This window comes from Strix uralensis, chromosome 5 (genome assembly GCF_047716275.1).
Source record: "Strix uralensis isolate ZFMK-TIS-50842 chromosome 5, bStrUra1, whole genome shotgun sequence".
NCBI lineage: Eukaryota > Metazoa > Chordata > Aves > Strigiformes > Strigidae > Strix > Strix uralensis.
In genome coordinates this window covers 81,284,081-81,299,306 of record NC_133976.1, presented here as the reverse complement: position 1 = coordinate 81,299,306, position 15,226 = coordinate 81,284,081, and the positions used below count along the sequence as shown (strand labels likewise).

General features: G+C 38.7%; 1 protein-coding gene across 2 annotated transcripts; it reads left to right on the top strand.

Moving 5' to 3' along the window:
* Positions 1-550: 550 nt before the first annotated feature.
* On the top strand, positions 551-14,538 carry PARP11 (poly(ADP-ribose) polymerase family member 11). 2 transcript variants are annotated; one of them, XM_074871944.1, is made up of 8 exons: positions 551-695; positions 4,280-4,408; positions 4,507-4,627; positions 5,852-5,927; positions 7,450-7,522; positions 7,610-7,740; positions 11,562-11,713; positions 12,157-14,538. In XM_074871944.1, the coding sequence occupies exons 1-8, from the start codon at positions 648-650 to the stop codon at positions 12,468-12,470; spliced, it is 1,044 nt and encodes a 347-aa protein (XP_074728045.1). In that variant the 5' UTR covers positions 551-647; the 3' UTR covers positions 12,471-14,538. The 2 variants fall into 2 exon arrangements, with proteins under 2 accessions (XP_074728045.1, XP_074728046.1); XM_074871945.1 differs by lacking the exon at positions 551-695 and adding an exon at positions 720-1,009.
* Positions 14,539-15,226: the final 688 nt, after the last annotated feature.

Genomic DNA, 15,226 nt, shown 5'->3' with positions numbered 1-15,226 from the left:
TAAGATCCCTTCCCTGTCCCTGCTGGCCACGCTATTTCTGACACAAGCCAGGATGCCATTGGCCTTCTTGGCCACCTGGGCACACTGCTGGCTCCTGTTCAGCCGGCTGTCAATCAACACCCCCAGGTCCCTCTCTGACTGGCAGCTCTCCAGCCACTGCTCCCCAAGCCTGTAGCGCTGCTGGGGGTTGTTGTGGCCCAAGTGCAGCACCCGGCATTTGGCCTTATTGAAACTCATGCAGTTGGCCTTAGCCCATCAAACCTCTCCACCGAGCTGTATGTTTAAATACGCACATTTCTTTCATGAATGGCAGGCAGGCAGACCTCAGCTCTACCCGGTACAGAGTGTTCCCCCTCCCCGGCGGCACAACAGAGACCCCTCCCGGACCCGCCTCCCGCCTCCCCTCCCGGACCCGCCTATCCCGTTGCCCGTCTCTATGCCAGACCACGCCCCCCTGTGTGATGGACCTATGGAGCGCGACCTGTCACAGCTGGTGCTCCGCCCCTTTCCCCTGCCGCCGATAACGGAAGCGCCCGGAGCCGACCGGTGACGCGCCCCGCGCGCCGCCTGCGTACGACTCCTCCCACACGCATCCCCCCACACACACACCCCCTCCTCACTCCCGCCTCCCCCCGGCTCCAGGCGGCATGTGGGGAGCGGGCCCGGGCCCAGGCCCGGGGTGGGCGGCCGATGCGGTGAGTGCGGGCGGGAGGGTGACGGGGGAAACGGCCGCTCCTTTCCTCTTTTTCCTTCTCCGCCCGTCGCCGTGCTACGCGCGCCCCGCAGGCCGCTTCCGTTCCCCTCCCGCCCCCGCCGGCCAGCGCGCGGCCAGGTTGGGGAGGGGGGTGGGGGGCGTAGGCCACCATCTGCGGGGAAGCCGAGGGCCCGGTTGGAGGTCTGGGTCGTAGATAGGCCGCTCCGCCATGTCCCTGAGCTCTAATGGGATCAGCCCTGGAGGTGGGCGGTCACGGGGCTGACTGCAACGGTGCTCCGCTGCAGCACAAAGGGGGTAAGTGGTGGTACAGCTGCGGAGGGCATTGTCATCTCACGTTGTGTCCTGTACTGGTGCTAATGCTGTTCTTCCTTCTCACTGCCCCTCCCTAGCTCAGCACTCTTACCTCAGCCAAGTCTCCTGCTCAGGTACTTTGTTCTCTAAGGAAGAGCCAGAGAGTCCTTTAGCACTGCTAGTGTTCCCAACAGGGAACTCTGTACAGAGTTGATGTTTGTAGGCAAAAGAGTCTTTGGCAATAAAGCACAATCTGCCAAATGGAAGTAGGCCGCACAAGAAGGCAGACAGATTTGCCCATCAGGGTGCTTCTGTATTTTTCACCTTGACAGTGGTGAGGCACTGGCACAGGTTGCCCAGAGAAGCTGTGGCTGCCCCCTCCCTGGCAGTGTTCAAGGCCAGGTTGGACGGGGCTTTGAGCAACCTGGGCTAGTGGAAGGTGTCCCTGCCCATGGCAGAGGGGTTGGAACTGGATGATCTTTAAGTTCCCTTTCAGCCCAAACCATTCTGTGATTCTACATGCATTAAAGCATGTTTATTATTCAAACTTAGAAGTACTTCTGGAAAAATGAGGCAATGCATTACCAGTAGTAGTAAAGCCATTCAGTCGCAGCACAACACACAACGAGCATTCATTCTGTTTAGGAGGATCCTTTTGCTGTCAGAGTGTGTTTAACCTGAGCTGTTCTGCTAGCTCCTGGACTGGTAGAAACAGTGCTAATGATGGGAGTTGAGAGGCCTTGTGTTAGCGACAGCACTGCTCATAAAACCCTCATTGCTCTATCTTTGATAGTCGACATCCTGCCATCCAGAAAAACCCACTGAGATTTTTTTGGCTCACTGTGCATGCAATCAGTGCTTTTGGACAAAAAGCTGCCTGCTCCTTATAAATGGTGTGGGTTTGATTTTAAATTCAGCAGTAAGTTGAGCAATGTCCTTCAAGCATTTTGGATTTGTATCACCTTTGATAACAAGCTATCTTGTTTTTGTGGCTTTACCTGTTCATGCCTTTTGGTCATTCTTCCATACTTATAAGTATCCTGGAATCTGCCTGCTTCCCCTGGAGTTTGTGACGAGGGTAGTACATGTGGATTGAATGTAACATTTTTTAAAGCTATGGGAATAACTGTCTCCTTAGTAAATGGTTTATTCTGAAGGTAGTGTTGCCCCCAGAGGAGTATAAGTGTGTTGATGGGGCACAGGTGAACATGCCTTCTCTGTAACTTGTTCAAAAGGCGTTACTGGTTTGATTGATCAGATTCAAGGCCCTGAACTAATGCTGGGACGGAGCTGAGGTCTGACTGTTTTACCAAAAAAAAGCCTGAATTGCTTTCCTCTTAGCTTTAAAACGTAGATTACCTCTGCCTTCTCTCTGTAGGAGAGAACATAACCAAATAGTCATCTGAGAGGAAGAGTCAAGTTGAAGGTGAATGATTATCATCAAAAGATGTTGGCCAGTTGTGCTTTAAACACAAAGAGAATATAGGCTCTGTGACTTTGTATTGCTGTGAGGAATAGAAGAGATCTTGGCAGATGCCCTCTGAAATAGAGAACAGTTTTTCTTATCAAAATATTTTTCCATGCAGCTAATGTACCTTTAGTGTAGCTCTGCTTGAACTTGAGGCAGCTCTCCATGTTTGTAGCCTTCCATCTGTACTAAAGTAGTTTTGCCCTCAGATTCTGCAATTTAAAGATGTGTTGTAGAGGTCTACTTCTGATTCCCCTGTTTTCTAAGCATCTAGATTTTTGTAGCCCTTTGGAGCTTTTGATGATTAGAATACAGTCTCTAGCTATTACAAGGAGGTTTCAGGGATTGTTTTTCAAACAACCGCAGAGGGCTAGCTTGGAAAAAACGAGGGGGAGGGATAGTGCTAGAAGTGCCTTCTGCTCTCAGTAGCACTGGCCAGCTGGTGCCTACTTGTCGTCTCCAGTATTTGCTTCTTCAGGTCTCTACTTTTTTCTGGGTTGAAGTGTCCAGGAAACAACTGAAACATGGCTTGACTTACTTGTGCTGGAGGGTGTTGTTCCACTTATTGGAAGCAAAAGTTAAGCTGAGGAATTTGTTGAAAGAGTGCCAGTCTTGGTTAAGCAGAGGGGATGAATTGCTGACCTTTTCTGGGAGTAGGGTGAGCTGCTTTCTCTGAAAGATTCCCCTAAACTACTTACCATTTTTGCTGGGAGGGGAGTGGCAGACAGGGTGGACATGTTAGGAGATACATGCAAGTAGAGTCAAGTACTTTCAGAGTTTTCAAGATTTTATTGATGAATGAAGGAGGAGCTGAAATCTGACAGGGACTGTTCTGAAAGTATTCCAGCATAGCTCTTGGTAGGCTTGATCTTGTCTGTCTGCTTTTTGAACCTCCATAAACTTGCAGCATCCACAGCATGCCATTAAAAGGAATTCCATAGATTTCCATCTGCTTTATGAAGAAGTTTCTCTTTTACTTGTTTTGAACTTGACATGTGCAGCCTTTGATATGTGTCTCCTTATGTTGGAAGAAGATTTGACTCGTTATTCCCTATTCAGTTTTGTCATGGTTTTGTAGACCTCTGCTATATCCTTTCCTCAGTCCTTTTTCTTCTATCAGGCAGAACCCTAACTATGATAGTCATTGCTTGTGTGGAAGCTGCTCTGGCTTTTGGTGTGAAGTTTCTCTGTAATTACAAGTACAGAATACCAGTAATGTTACTGTATCATTTTTAAGTAGGTGCATTATGGGGGAAAGAAACCTTCATGCAGTGTTGAGGAATAATGCACTGTGGACGTGCACAGTTAAATAATTATATTCTTTGCCTTAGTTCTTAATTTTTTTTCTAATTTCTGATATCCAGTCTAATTTGTTTACTGTTGGTGAGTACCTAGTAGATGTTTTCATCAGAGGCTATCAGATGTAACCCCAACAGCTCATTCCTGAGTGGTACGTAACTTGGAGCCTGTTGTATATATGAATGGCCTTGCTCATATAACCATCAGTATGAAATTTAACACTTCTCTTTGATCTGATAAAGCCTATAGTGCTTGCCTTTACTGGCACACTTACAGACATTGAGAGAGTTTTGAAAATGTTGCACTAACTTAAAGGATAATACTGGTTAAGTAGCAAATTGAGAATTTTTCTCTAAAAAAGAGAAAACACATCTTCCCTCCACCTGCCAAGGGTTTTTTTTTTTTAAGTATTGCAAATTTATTTTGCTTTTTTGTGAATTTCTCAAATAATGCATTTTTGCAAATAGTATCAAAGCTTTTTTTGTGTGTGTGTGTGAATATTTCAGGAAATGCTCCAAAGGACATCAGAAGATTTGTTTCCAAAGATGGAAAGTTCGGTTGAAGAAATGGATACCTCTGATACCCAGTGGGGCTGGTTTTATTTGGCTGAGTGTGGTAAATGGCATATGTTTCAGGTAAATACCTACGAAGTTATATTAGCTGTGATGTATTCCATACATCAAACTACCTATTGCTGAATTTGTCTAAATGTTCTTTTTCATTTATTTTGAAGAGCGATTCAAACAGTCATTGCTCTGTTAGCAGTGAAGATATTGAAAGGAGCTTCCAAACAAACCCACATGGTTCTGTTTCTTTTACTACTGCGAAATTTAACTACACACTAGACTTTTCAGGTATGTATCTTTTCACAGAGTAAATTTAAATAACAGGTGCCAGATACACCAGTTCATTTGTTCATTCAGCAAATTATTTACCACGTATCTAGTGCAAAAACTTGTGATTGGAAATGTCTTCTGTACCGGAATGTACATGTAAGTTTTTAGAAGCAGCTCCCTGTTACATTTTCTGGTGTAGTTTATTAATAAAGTAGCATGTCTTGTTTAGTAGCTCTCCATCATGTTAGTGCTGCTTACCTCAGCTGTAGGTGGTATGTGGCATACATCTATGGGACTGGGAAGTTTAAACCTTTTTTCTTTAACGTGCAACTGTTTGTAAGCTTGAAAAACTTCTTCTGTTCAGAGTTTTTATAAGAAACATTGATAGGAAGGAAGCTTTCTGCAAAATACTGGCATCAAAGTGATTTTTATAATTCATCAGGTAGTTGAAGCCAGTTCTGTTGTCAGAATAACGAGAAGATAGGCAAAGGGATTTTTTAGTAGATTGTCAAGGTCTCACTTATGCCATGCTTGTAAATTACAGACTGTTACAGGAGTCCAAAGTATGTATCTAATTATAAATTCATCTGTCCTTTGTTGACAGGTGTGTTGTAATGACTTCCTTTCTTTTTGTAATTTTCCATCCATAGATTGTTTATTTTCTGATTAAGCATATACCTGTTTCACAATTTAAATAGAAGCCTCTTCCAAATCAAAGAAAATAATAGTATTTCAAATACAGAAAGTGGGGATAGGGTAAAACAGTGATGTACTGGGACTAAAGTAGTATGTAACAATATAAGAAGTTTTATATTTACTTGTGTTGAAATGTCTGTTTAAAATAACCTTTGTTTCGCATCCAGAATAAAAACATAAAAATTGTTGCTTAAAGTTTGCATTTAATGTTGCTGTTAGTAGGTCGTGATGTCTTGCATTAAGGATAGTAGTAATGTGCTTTGTCATCCTAGTTGTATTAAAGTCAGTGGAAGTTTTGCCAGTGATTTAATGGGGGTGTTTTGTTTGTGTAATATATGCACATTTTGCCAACTCCTATAAATGACAGTGATTCTGAGGCCAGTATTTAGAAATGTTTATCAAAAATGCTGATTTGTTAATTGTTGAAATAGGAATTCCTGTCAAGCAACTGTGGGAGTAGTAATGTTATTTTAATGACACTTAAATATTTCATATGCTATAGATGAATTCTAGAAACTTTCACCCTAACTCTTGTTTTATGCTCAGTGATGAAACAAACCAACCTAACGACCCTTAAGCAACGTCCAATAAAGCGAGCTCCCTTTTCTATCAGTGCTTTCAGGTAAGGAAATAAAAGGAAGACTCCTTATTTTTATTTTATTCCTGATTCTTCTAAGTAAAATGGAAGTAAAAATTTTATATTTATTTCCATTTTGCATCAAACAATTTGAGAGGTGAAATGAGGCAGGAGAGCTAGTCGAGTGAAGAAGGAAGACATTTCAGAGAAGAATGACAAAAGAATTTTTAGTTTGCCTTTTGTCTTTTTTCTGAGAAAGTAAAGAACTTGTAGTGGAAGAGTCAAAGTGTACTGAATATCCTTTGGCGAGGTTCTTAAAGCTGTGCCTGACTTTGGCCGTTGGAGTCCCTTGCTGTAAATACCTGTTGAATCAGAGTTGCTGGAGAAGCGGCAGCAAAAAAGAGTCGTTTTTTCCATTGTAATAATGACTTCATAAATCATTAGGAAGTATCATTGTAACAGCAAAAAAGATTGAGTTCTATTTTCTTGCCTGTATGTTTTAATCATTTACTCTAAAATGATTTGAAATTACAAGAAATTGCATCAAAACAATCACATACTGTTTTATGAGTCTTAATTGCTTTAGGTTATAAGTTTCTTACCATCTGATCAGATGTAGAGCTGTGCTGATGTAAATCTGGTACTCACTAAACAATAAACTGATCTATGCAGTGATACTACCACAGGTGAAATTGACTGTATGGTATACATGGGGCTTTTTCCCCAAATAGTTTCTTAGAAATAATTTTAGTTCTGAATTGTAGTCTGGTTGTACTTTCAAAAAGAAATTTGGCATTTGTAATAAGCAATGTAGTAGCAATCTTTTTACACTGATATTCAAGAAGGGTTGTTTTTTTGAAGTGTCAACTGCTTATTTAATGGATATTTGCTGAAGAGTGCATGCAATAATGTGGCAATTCACTTGTGTTTTTTGTTTCTTGAGTAATTGCATTCAGTACCCTCTTTCCATGTGATGACACCATTCTTTACTTTCAGGAGATTGCTTAATTTAGTGCCGGTTTTAAGACTTAAAAGCTGCTATGTATGTGGTGTATATGTTTAAAACACTCTTTTTATGAGGGTTTAGTTTGGTTTTTTGAAAAGCAAATTCAATTACAATTTTCAAGTGCGTATTTCTAACATGATTCTTTTAAACACTTCAGATGAGGGCTCAGTTTCCAGAGGCTTAGGCTAGTTGTAATGCCTGATAGTTTGGAATGTCCAGGCTGTATCTACTCTCACATTTCTAAATTAGTGTTGCTCTCCTGATGACGTGGACCTTTCTGACCATCTCTTCTGATTTATATTCCTATCTTTTGTTGGGTAGGTGGTTTATTAAAACTGTTCATTACTGTGGCTAATTTATAATAACCTAAGCCAGAATTTGAATACAAAATAAGACCTCTTGACCTTACCTGCTGACAACAGCCTTTGAATTAAAACACAAAGTAGTTTTGTATAAGTTTGGGGTGGTTTTGCGTACGGTGTTGTTGGGAGCAGGAGTTTGACAGGAAGAAAATGCCTCATGTCTTTGATATGATGTGTTTTTACCTTTTTTTGTTTGAAGTTTCATCTGTGAAAATGAGGCTATCCCTATGCCTTCACACTGGGAGAATGTAAATACTGAGGAACCATATCAGGTAAGAGTTGGTATGCAAATTGGTCAAAAACACATGATAATGAAATAATGCATCGAATTGAAATTGTACTAACCTCTTTTTTTCCAGCTTATTCCATTGCAAAAGAAAACAAATGAATATAATGAAGTTTCTAGTCTCTTTGGAAAAACAATGGATAGCCACCGAATTAAAAGAATTAAGAGAATACAAAATCTAGACTTGTGGGAGTTTTTTTGCAGGTGAGATTATTTCTAAAAACCAACAGTCATAGGATTGTTAACAAAGAAATCTTGAAGGCATGTAGCAGAACTATGTTTAATTGCTTTCATTAATAATGAAAATAAATGTTACTCTTTATCTCTCTTAAATTTTCTTATTTGTCATTCCTCTGTATTCATAATCCCATATTCAGGACTGTAGCTTCTGCAGGTGCAGAAATGTAATACTTGTAGAAATGCATTACATGTAGATGTAGCGCAGATAAAACTGATGCATTAAAGATGTTCAGGATGTTCATGTGGTAGATGCCCATGATAGTTACAGTGAAGTAAGGAGAGCAAAAATAAGCTTTCTGTAAAATAATTCCTTGACAGACTTGTACTATTTTAATTTCTAGTGAACAAAGCAAATGAGTATCTGTGGCTTTTTTAGTTTCTCAACGTTATAAAACCTAGGACAGAATTAAGTGTCCAGTTAGCACATATTCATGTAATTTCTTTACATTTAGTGTGCTACCAAAGCTTTCACTAAGTTCTCTGCTTTTCCCTCTTCATATTGTGCTGTCCCAGAAGAAGGAGGAAGTGTAAAGTTCTGTTTCCACTTATTTTGCAGTATCAACCTTAAGCAGTTGTATTTGGCAAAAATTATTTGTGTAGCCTCTATGAAGGAGTACCTACGAGAATCAGTTTTAAAGATGCATTACTCTATTAAAACCAACTGAACTAAGTTAAATAATGAGGAAATAACTAAGCAGATGTATATTAAAAATCTGCATAAGTTGTATGAGTTTTTGAAAGATGTATAATTGTTAATTTAAAGCTGTGTCATGAATATGCATAAGGAAATTAATTTAAGTTCCTGGTTAAGAGAGTTAACCTCTTGGTTAAGAGAATTTTCTTAATTGCAGGTCTACTTGGTTATATTTACTTATTTGGTTATATTTACTTGTTTAGGTATTAAGGCTTATGTGCTTGGTCTTGTGTTTCAAGATCTACCTTTCTACCAATAAGTTTCTGCAGAGGTATATTTATACCATCTTAATACCAATCTTAATTTTTGAGAATAGGAATACCAAGCAGACTTCAAAGTAAATATCCTTTGAATCTCCAGTGGAGATGACAGCGGGGGGTAGATGACCTTTTTTGCTTAGCTTAGGAACTGATGTCATTTGGAGAGTGTACTACTTTTCCTGACTGGTCAGTGAGTAGAATTCATGGTTTAAGAACTCTGAATCTATGGATACTGTGCTAGAATATTTTCAAAGTGCAAAACTGAGAATGGGAATTAGAATTTCATACATCAGGAGTATTACAGTCATCACTGTATAACTAACTACAAAACAAGGTACTTTTTAGTACCTGTACAATATAAAAATATGTAGAGAGAAGTCATTTCAGTTTTAAAACTTTTCTCCTGTGTCAAAAAAAAAATACAACTAACAGTGAAAATTTCTAGAATAAGTGTATGCAATTGAGGCTTAGCTGCTTTTCTGTTGAGGGTAAAATACAGCCTTGGAATAGTGGATTTATACACACTGGTGAAGAAATTATAGCCCGGTAGTATATTACAAAGAAGTAGGTATTCCAGCACTTCAAATTCACTAAAAGTTCTTTTGGTGTCCCATGTGGGAAAGTGAAAGTAACAGAAGATGAATCTTAGTCTAGCACATTTTGGTTTATACATCTCAGTTTGGAGCTGTAGAGGAGTAGAGCAAGTAGAAAATGGTGTTTGGTCAGTGAGATTGCTGACCATCTTTAGAAACAGCTTGTGTGCTTGCATATGCACAAAGAGCATGTCTCTGGGTATTTAGTTTTGTTTAGGTTTCTCCTTTATTCAGTGAAGCAGCTGTATGAGAGCCTTCTGAGTGGATCAACTTAATTTTGTTTTACTGGATTAGCTTGTCACTGCTGGTAGACAGTGCTAACACAAAGTTTTTTTTAATAATAGTTGGATTCCTCAATTTCTATTCCAAATCTACAAAAAGTCCTGCTGTGGCATTTCTCCATTCTGCTGACCCAGCTGCTCAGTGTGCTCAGTATATTCCCCTACTTATGAGGAACAATTGCTGCTTAAACTTTTGTGGTTTTGAGCAAGTGTTTTGTTTCATTGATAAGGTCTGTGATTAAATTTGAGCATTGCTTAAATGATTATTTGCATCATTGTAGTGGTCCAAACATACTTGCCTGTTCCCATATGAATGACTATTTTAAATTGGGTTTATGAAATCAACTAGTCAGAGATAGTGAAGATGTTACAGAACATTTCTGGACAATTGATTATATACCTTTTCTATAAATTTGTTCTGTTCCCCTGTTTCAAGAGAAGTTACTCTAGGCTACCTTATATATTGTCAGAGATCAGCAGCCAACAGTAGAGGGCTGCTGATTGAAAAATTTCAAATGTTCAGAGTACTAGCCCTTAGCTCAGAGGTGTTGCCTCACACAGGTAGTTTTCTCAAGATGCAGGGAGTCTTGGCTCCTGGGTTTTGTTGAATTGCTAACAGGGTGGAACTTGAGTGCCTGGAACCTCTCTGCCTCTGACACAATATGTCACAAATTAGTGAAACCTTCCAGATGCCCTTGAGATTCTACTGACATTCTTCTGATTTGGAAAGCAGTTTTAGGGAAAAAAAAGACACACAAAAATTAAGTTGCCAAGACATAGTTATTTAAGTTTGCGCTAAATGGAGGAGAAAAAAACAAGCTCAACAATAAAACAGAATAAACACATCTTTCAAGCTAAGCACTGCAAGATTTTCAGTTCTGTGAAATGTAGTTATTTATAAATAATGCGTAATTGCAATGTAATGCCATTAATACGATGATGAATTTTTGCTGCCTGTCTCTTTCCCTGGACCTGGTTGATAGGACTTCCTCAGACTGCATCTAAACTGTAGGCCCTGAGAACGCTTCTCCAGTTCAGTGTGCACTCCAGGTATAAGCAGATTGCTTAATCTGGTAAATCTAAGTATATGCATGAGAAACCTAAGTATGTAGCACAGAGCCCCTTGCACTGTGGCTTTTATAGGAAGAAAATTCAGGTATGTAGACAAGAACAAAGCTATGATGCATTCCTACTCATCTTTGGACAGTCAAGGGATCATACCTATGAATGGCTCAGTGATTTAGACACAGCTCCGCAGTCTGCTTCATGGATCTTAGGAACACCCAGCTGACAGTCGCTTAAAAAAGATTGGTGGAAAATATATCTGTTCTTTAATTGAAGGTATGCCATGGCCTTCTGCCCGTGAGACTGTAATATAGGTTCACGTGTAGTATAATTTTTTTTCAAAATTCTAGGTTGATGTAACCCTGTCAATGCATGACTTACCTGTTTTAGAAAGTATGTGAACCATAAATTTAGAAAACCATTATGAAATGATTATGTTGAAGTAATTTTACCTAAAAATACAGGTAATTTTATTTTTAATATTTTTGCTGGTTTACCTGGGTAATTATAATCCACTAACTTCATTGTCCCTCTCACCATGCTATTTAAGTAGGTGGAGGGGGAAAAATACCTTTCTTTTAAAAATGTATTTGCAGAAAGTGACCACACTGAAACTAATGCCAAATGAACACTGTTGATAAAATTGGTATAAAAGTCCTTTTTACCTAATCTTGGATTTCTTCTGAAAATGGTCCACAGCATCCAGAAGTGTGTGATTTCTAAACATGTACCTTAAGAATTCTGATCTCTGTAGATACTAGAATCATCTAGATGCTTGTGAAAGTGAAATGTATGGAGTGTTTTAGGTCTGTCCCCTCTGCAGTATTTTCAGAGTACTAACTTAATTTGATTGTACAGATGTTTGTAATGCTGTATTGTGTGTTCTCTGTAGGAAAAAAGCTCAGCTAAAGAAGAAAAGAGGTATCCCAACTATTAATGAGCAGATGTTATTTCATGGCACCAGTAATGAATTTGTAGAAGCAATATGCATTCATAACTTTGACTGGAGAATAAATGGGATGCATGCTGCTGTATATGGAAAAGGTAAGTATTTTTGTCACATACAACAGTTTGGTAATCTTAACAGTTCAACATTAAGTGTTCCCTATAGTGTGTTCTTTGTGATGTACTCCCTGTGGTTTATCTAAGAGCTGTTTAGTATAGCTCTGCTTTTACAGCAAGCGTAATTAAGACAGTTAGGATGCAGTAAGGAATGTAATTGTCACAACTGGCTGGTAGGACCAGGGAGCGTGGGGAAGGGATGCCCAAGAAAGCAGATCACAAGACAATCTCCCTATTAAAGTGTTCCCACTAAAAATATTTGGTCATCTTGCTATAATCTTAACGATTTAGAGAAAAAAAAAAATGTATTACTAATGAACATAAAAGAACAGATATCCTTCATCATCCTGATAGCTATATCCATGCTCTAGTAGTTAAGCTGTCATGATAAGAATGTCATCAGATTTTTTTTTTTTATTTGAAAGGGACCTATTTTGCAAGAGATGCATCATATTCCAGTCGTTTCTGCAAAGAGGACATGAAGCATGGAGATACTTTTCAAATTCATGGTGTGAATCTGCAGCCTCATCTGCATAGACCAGATAAAGTTATGTTTCTTGCTCGTGTATTAACTGGTGACTATATCAATGGTGATTCAAAATACATGAGGCCTCCTTCAAAAGATGGAAGTTTTGTGAACTTGTATGACAGCTGTGTGGATAATACCTGGAACCCAAAGATCTTTGTTATCTTTGACGCCAATCAGATCTACCCTGAGTACTTAATTGAATTTTGTTAAACTTGGAAGGAGCTGAACTGAATGTTGTTTGTGTCTTTTTTGATACTTTTGTTCCTTTTCTAAAGACAACAATACAAAAACATGAAGCGTAAAAGGAGAGAGGTGAAAGAAAAGCTGCATATGTTTATGGAGGAGGGAAGCTATTTAAGAGAGGTTGTTGAACTGTTTTAAAAAACTGTAAACTTTACTAATGCGTTTTTCCAATGTAGGGATTATTACAAATTTGAGATTGCTTAGTGAGCCTTAAATATATTGGGCATTGGTAAGTTTTCAAAGGCAAGATTTATGTTCTGATTTTTTTTAATATATTACAAGTATTTATTCACGTGGTAGAAATATGCCTGTAATATAGTATGCATAAGATGAAACTAATTTTTTATAAAGATTGTCTGTAGAACATAAAAATAACAAAAACAACAACAAAAAACAAACCCAGGGGACTTGGCTACATATGTATATATGTCTGTGTTCTGTAGTACACGTTGCTTTGTGTTTGGAGGTCTCTTAGTTTTTTTCTGTAGGTTTAGAATCCAATCTGGAGAAAACTGATGAAGGAGCTGTAAAGTTCACCAAAGCTGTTACGTTTAACTTTAGGTACATTTTACTGTAAGCTTCAGTTACATACTTGCAAAGATTTAATCATATCCTTGCAAGATTGCAAAACCGTTACACTAGGATTTGGACTTTGGTTTTGATGGAGATGAGGCACATAAGCTTTTCTGGTTGTTAATTGTTTGGTATGTAGCAGTTGAACTCAGTGTTGAGATACCAGCAGTGCCATATACCTTTCTGAGTTCTTATTCTATAGAATTTTTTCCCTCTTGTTACAGTGTATGTGTGCATGCACTTACATTCATGCAGCTGTGCTGCTGTGATTCTTGCCTGGTCAGGGTTTAAGAAGCACTTGGTGCTTGTGCACTTTTTATTACTGAAGGCAATGTTTAGATTAACTTTACTGGAAATAATACAGTTAAACTAACAATGAAAGCTTCAAAAGATGCCATCCTTTAATTTTTAAACACTTTAATAGAAGGCTTTCTGTAACACTTGTGTAGAACAGGTTTTCATAACAGGTATAGTTGTAAAGTTAAAGTGTGTTTTTTCACATGTAGAAAGAGCAAAAGAGACAATATTTGGGTAAAGAACAAACTTGAGTACCTAAATACATGACGAGCCTTAAGGGGCTGTTTCGGTAAAATGTACTGATATGTTAAACAATTTCCTCTAAAATTGTATCCCTAGCGTTTGTTAAAGAACCTAAGGAGCACTAAGGGACAGTAATACAAGGTCTAAGTGGAAGCCTTCCAGGTTTCTTCTTTGGCTATGACCAGTAACAAATCCTTATAGAAATATTATATAATTGTGGCAGATATGAATGATCTGTGTTAGTCTGTCATGGAACTGTTAATGGACTTTTTGATCCAAGGCTGTGTTTAAAATCTGTTGTATTTAAAAGGCACTGCAGCTGGTATGACCAAGTCTGCTCAAAATCACATTAAACTTATGGAACTAAAAGCAGAATATGACTACATATCTGGCATCATAACTGAAGATGCAAACATCTCTTCCTTCTCCTTAGTGCTGTTATCTTTGCCTGTCCATGGATCTTGCACAAGTTGGGTGTCTGTTTGTATTTGTAATTCCATGGCAGCTTTTGCTTCTGTTCCTGAACTGTTTAGGACTAAGATGCGTTTTCCTTTATTTTAGTGCAACAGAAAGTGTGATCTCTGATTCCAGTTGGAAACTCTAGGTTCTACTGTTGTAGGCATGATTTGTGTTTGATTCACTACTATGCTGTCTGTGCAAAAGGCACATTGTTCCTCACGTTGTATAAAATATTTAATAGCAAATGATCCAGGGAATTTGTGTATTACTGACTACTCTTTATTCTTATATGGTATTCTACAGAACATACATTTTATGAAACTAACATATGTGCTGTTGTTCCTTTGATTTGGTCTTTTATTTCTTCTGAGGTCTGAACTGACGTTTTTAATTAAGTTTCTTTTTTTTGTGTGTCTCATGGATACAAAATAACCATAATCTATACCCATCTTAGTGACTTCCAATTGTTTGCGTGGTGGTGTCTTGTTTACTACTTAAATCACTTGAATGGCAGAATCTTAATCTTACCAAATCACTGTGCAGTTGTAGTTTCAGCTGCTCTTTTAATGTACTGTTCTGCTTTCTGGTGTCCATTTTTGTGCTGATCAGTCTTGATGCTGAAGGTATCTGTAAAGTAGCCATTCTTGCCGACAAGGAGAGATTATTATTGTAACTCTACAGGTGGCCAATACAAGAACTAGCTGGACTTAATAAAAGGAACAGTGAGGGAGGAAGGGAGGAAAATAATTTCTTGGAATACAGACCATTAAAGGAAAGGGATTTAGTCTGATTTCTGGGGCAGGAAACCTGCAATTTTCTGTTACTATTTCATGTAGTAAAACTTTATGCTCCATTTTCTTTTTACACCTGTGCGAGAGAGCACGTACTGATCTGAGGTAAAGCTTTCTTACTAAATTATTCTTGTAGCAGAATGTTTTCACATGGGCACGACACTTCAGTATGAGCTGATCTTCTGTATCATACTGGCCTCCTGTGCCAGCTTTGCTTTCTAGAATGGGTGTGTACTTAATTATTGCTGAACAGATCTCATTCATCCAAAGCAGTTTGGGAGAGCATCTGTCTTCACTCCAGTTCATTTATAGGGGCAGTTTGTACAAACTTTGTTTTCAAGTTAAAATCTGCAGAAACAA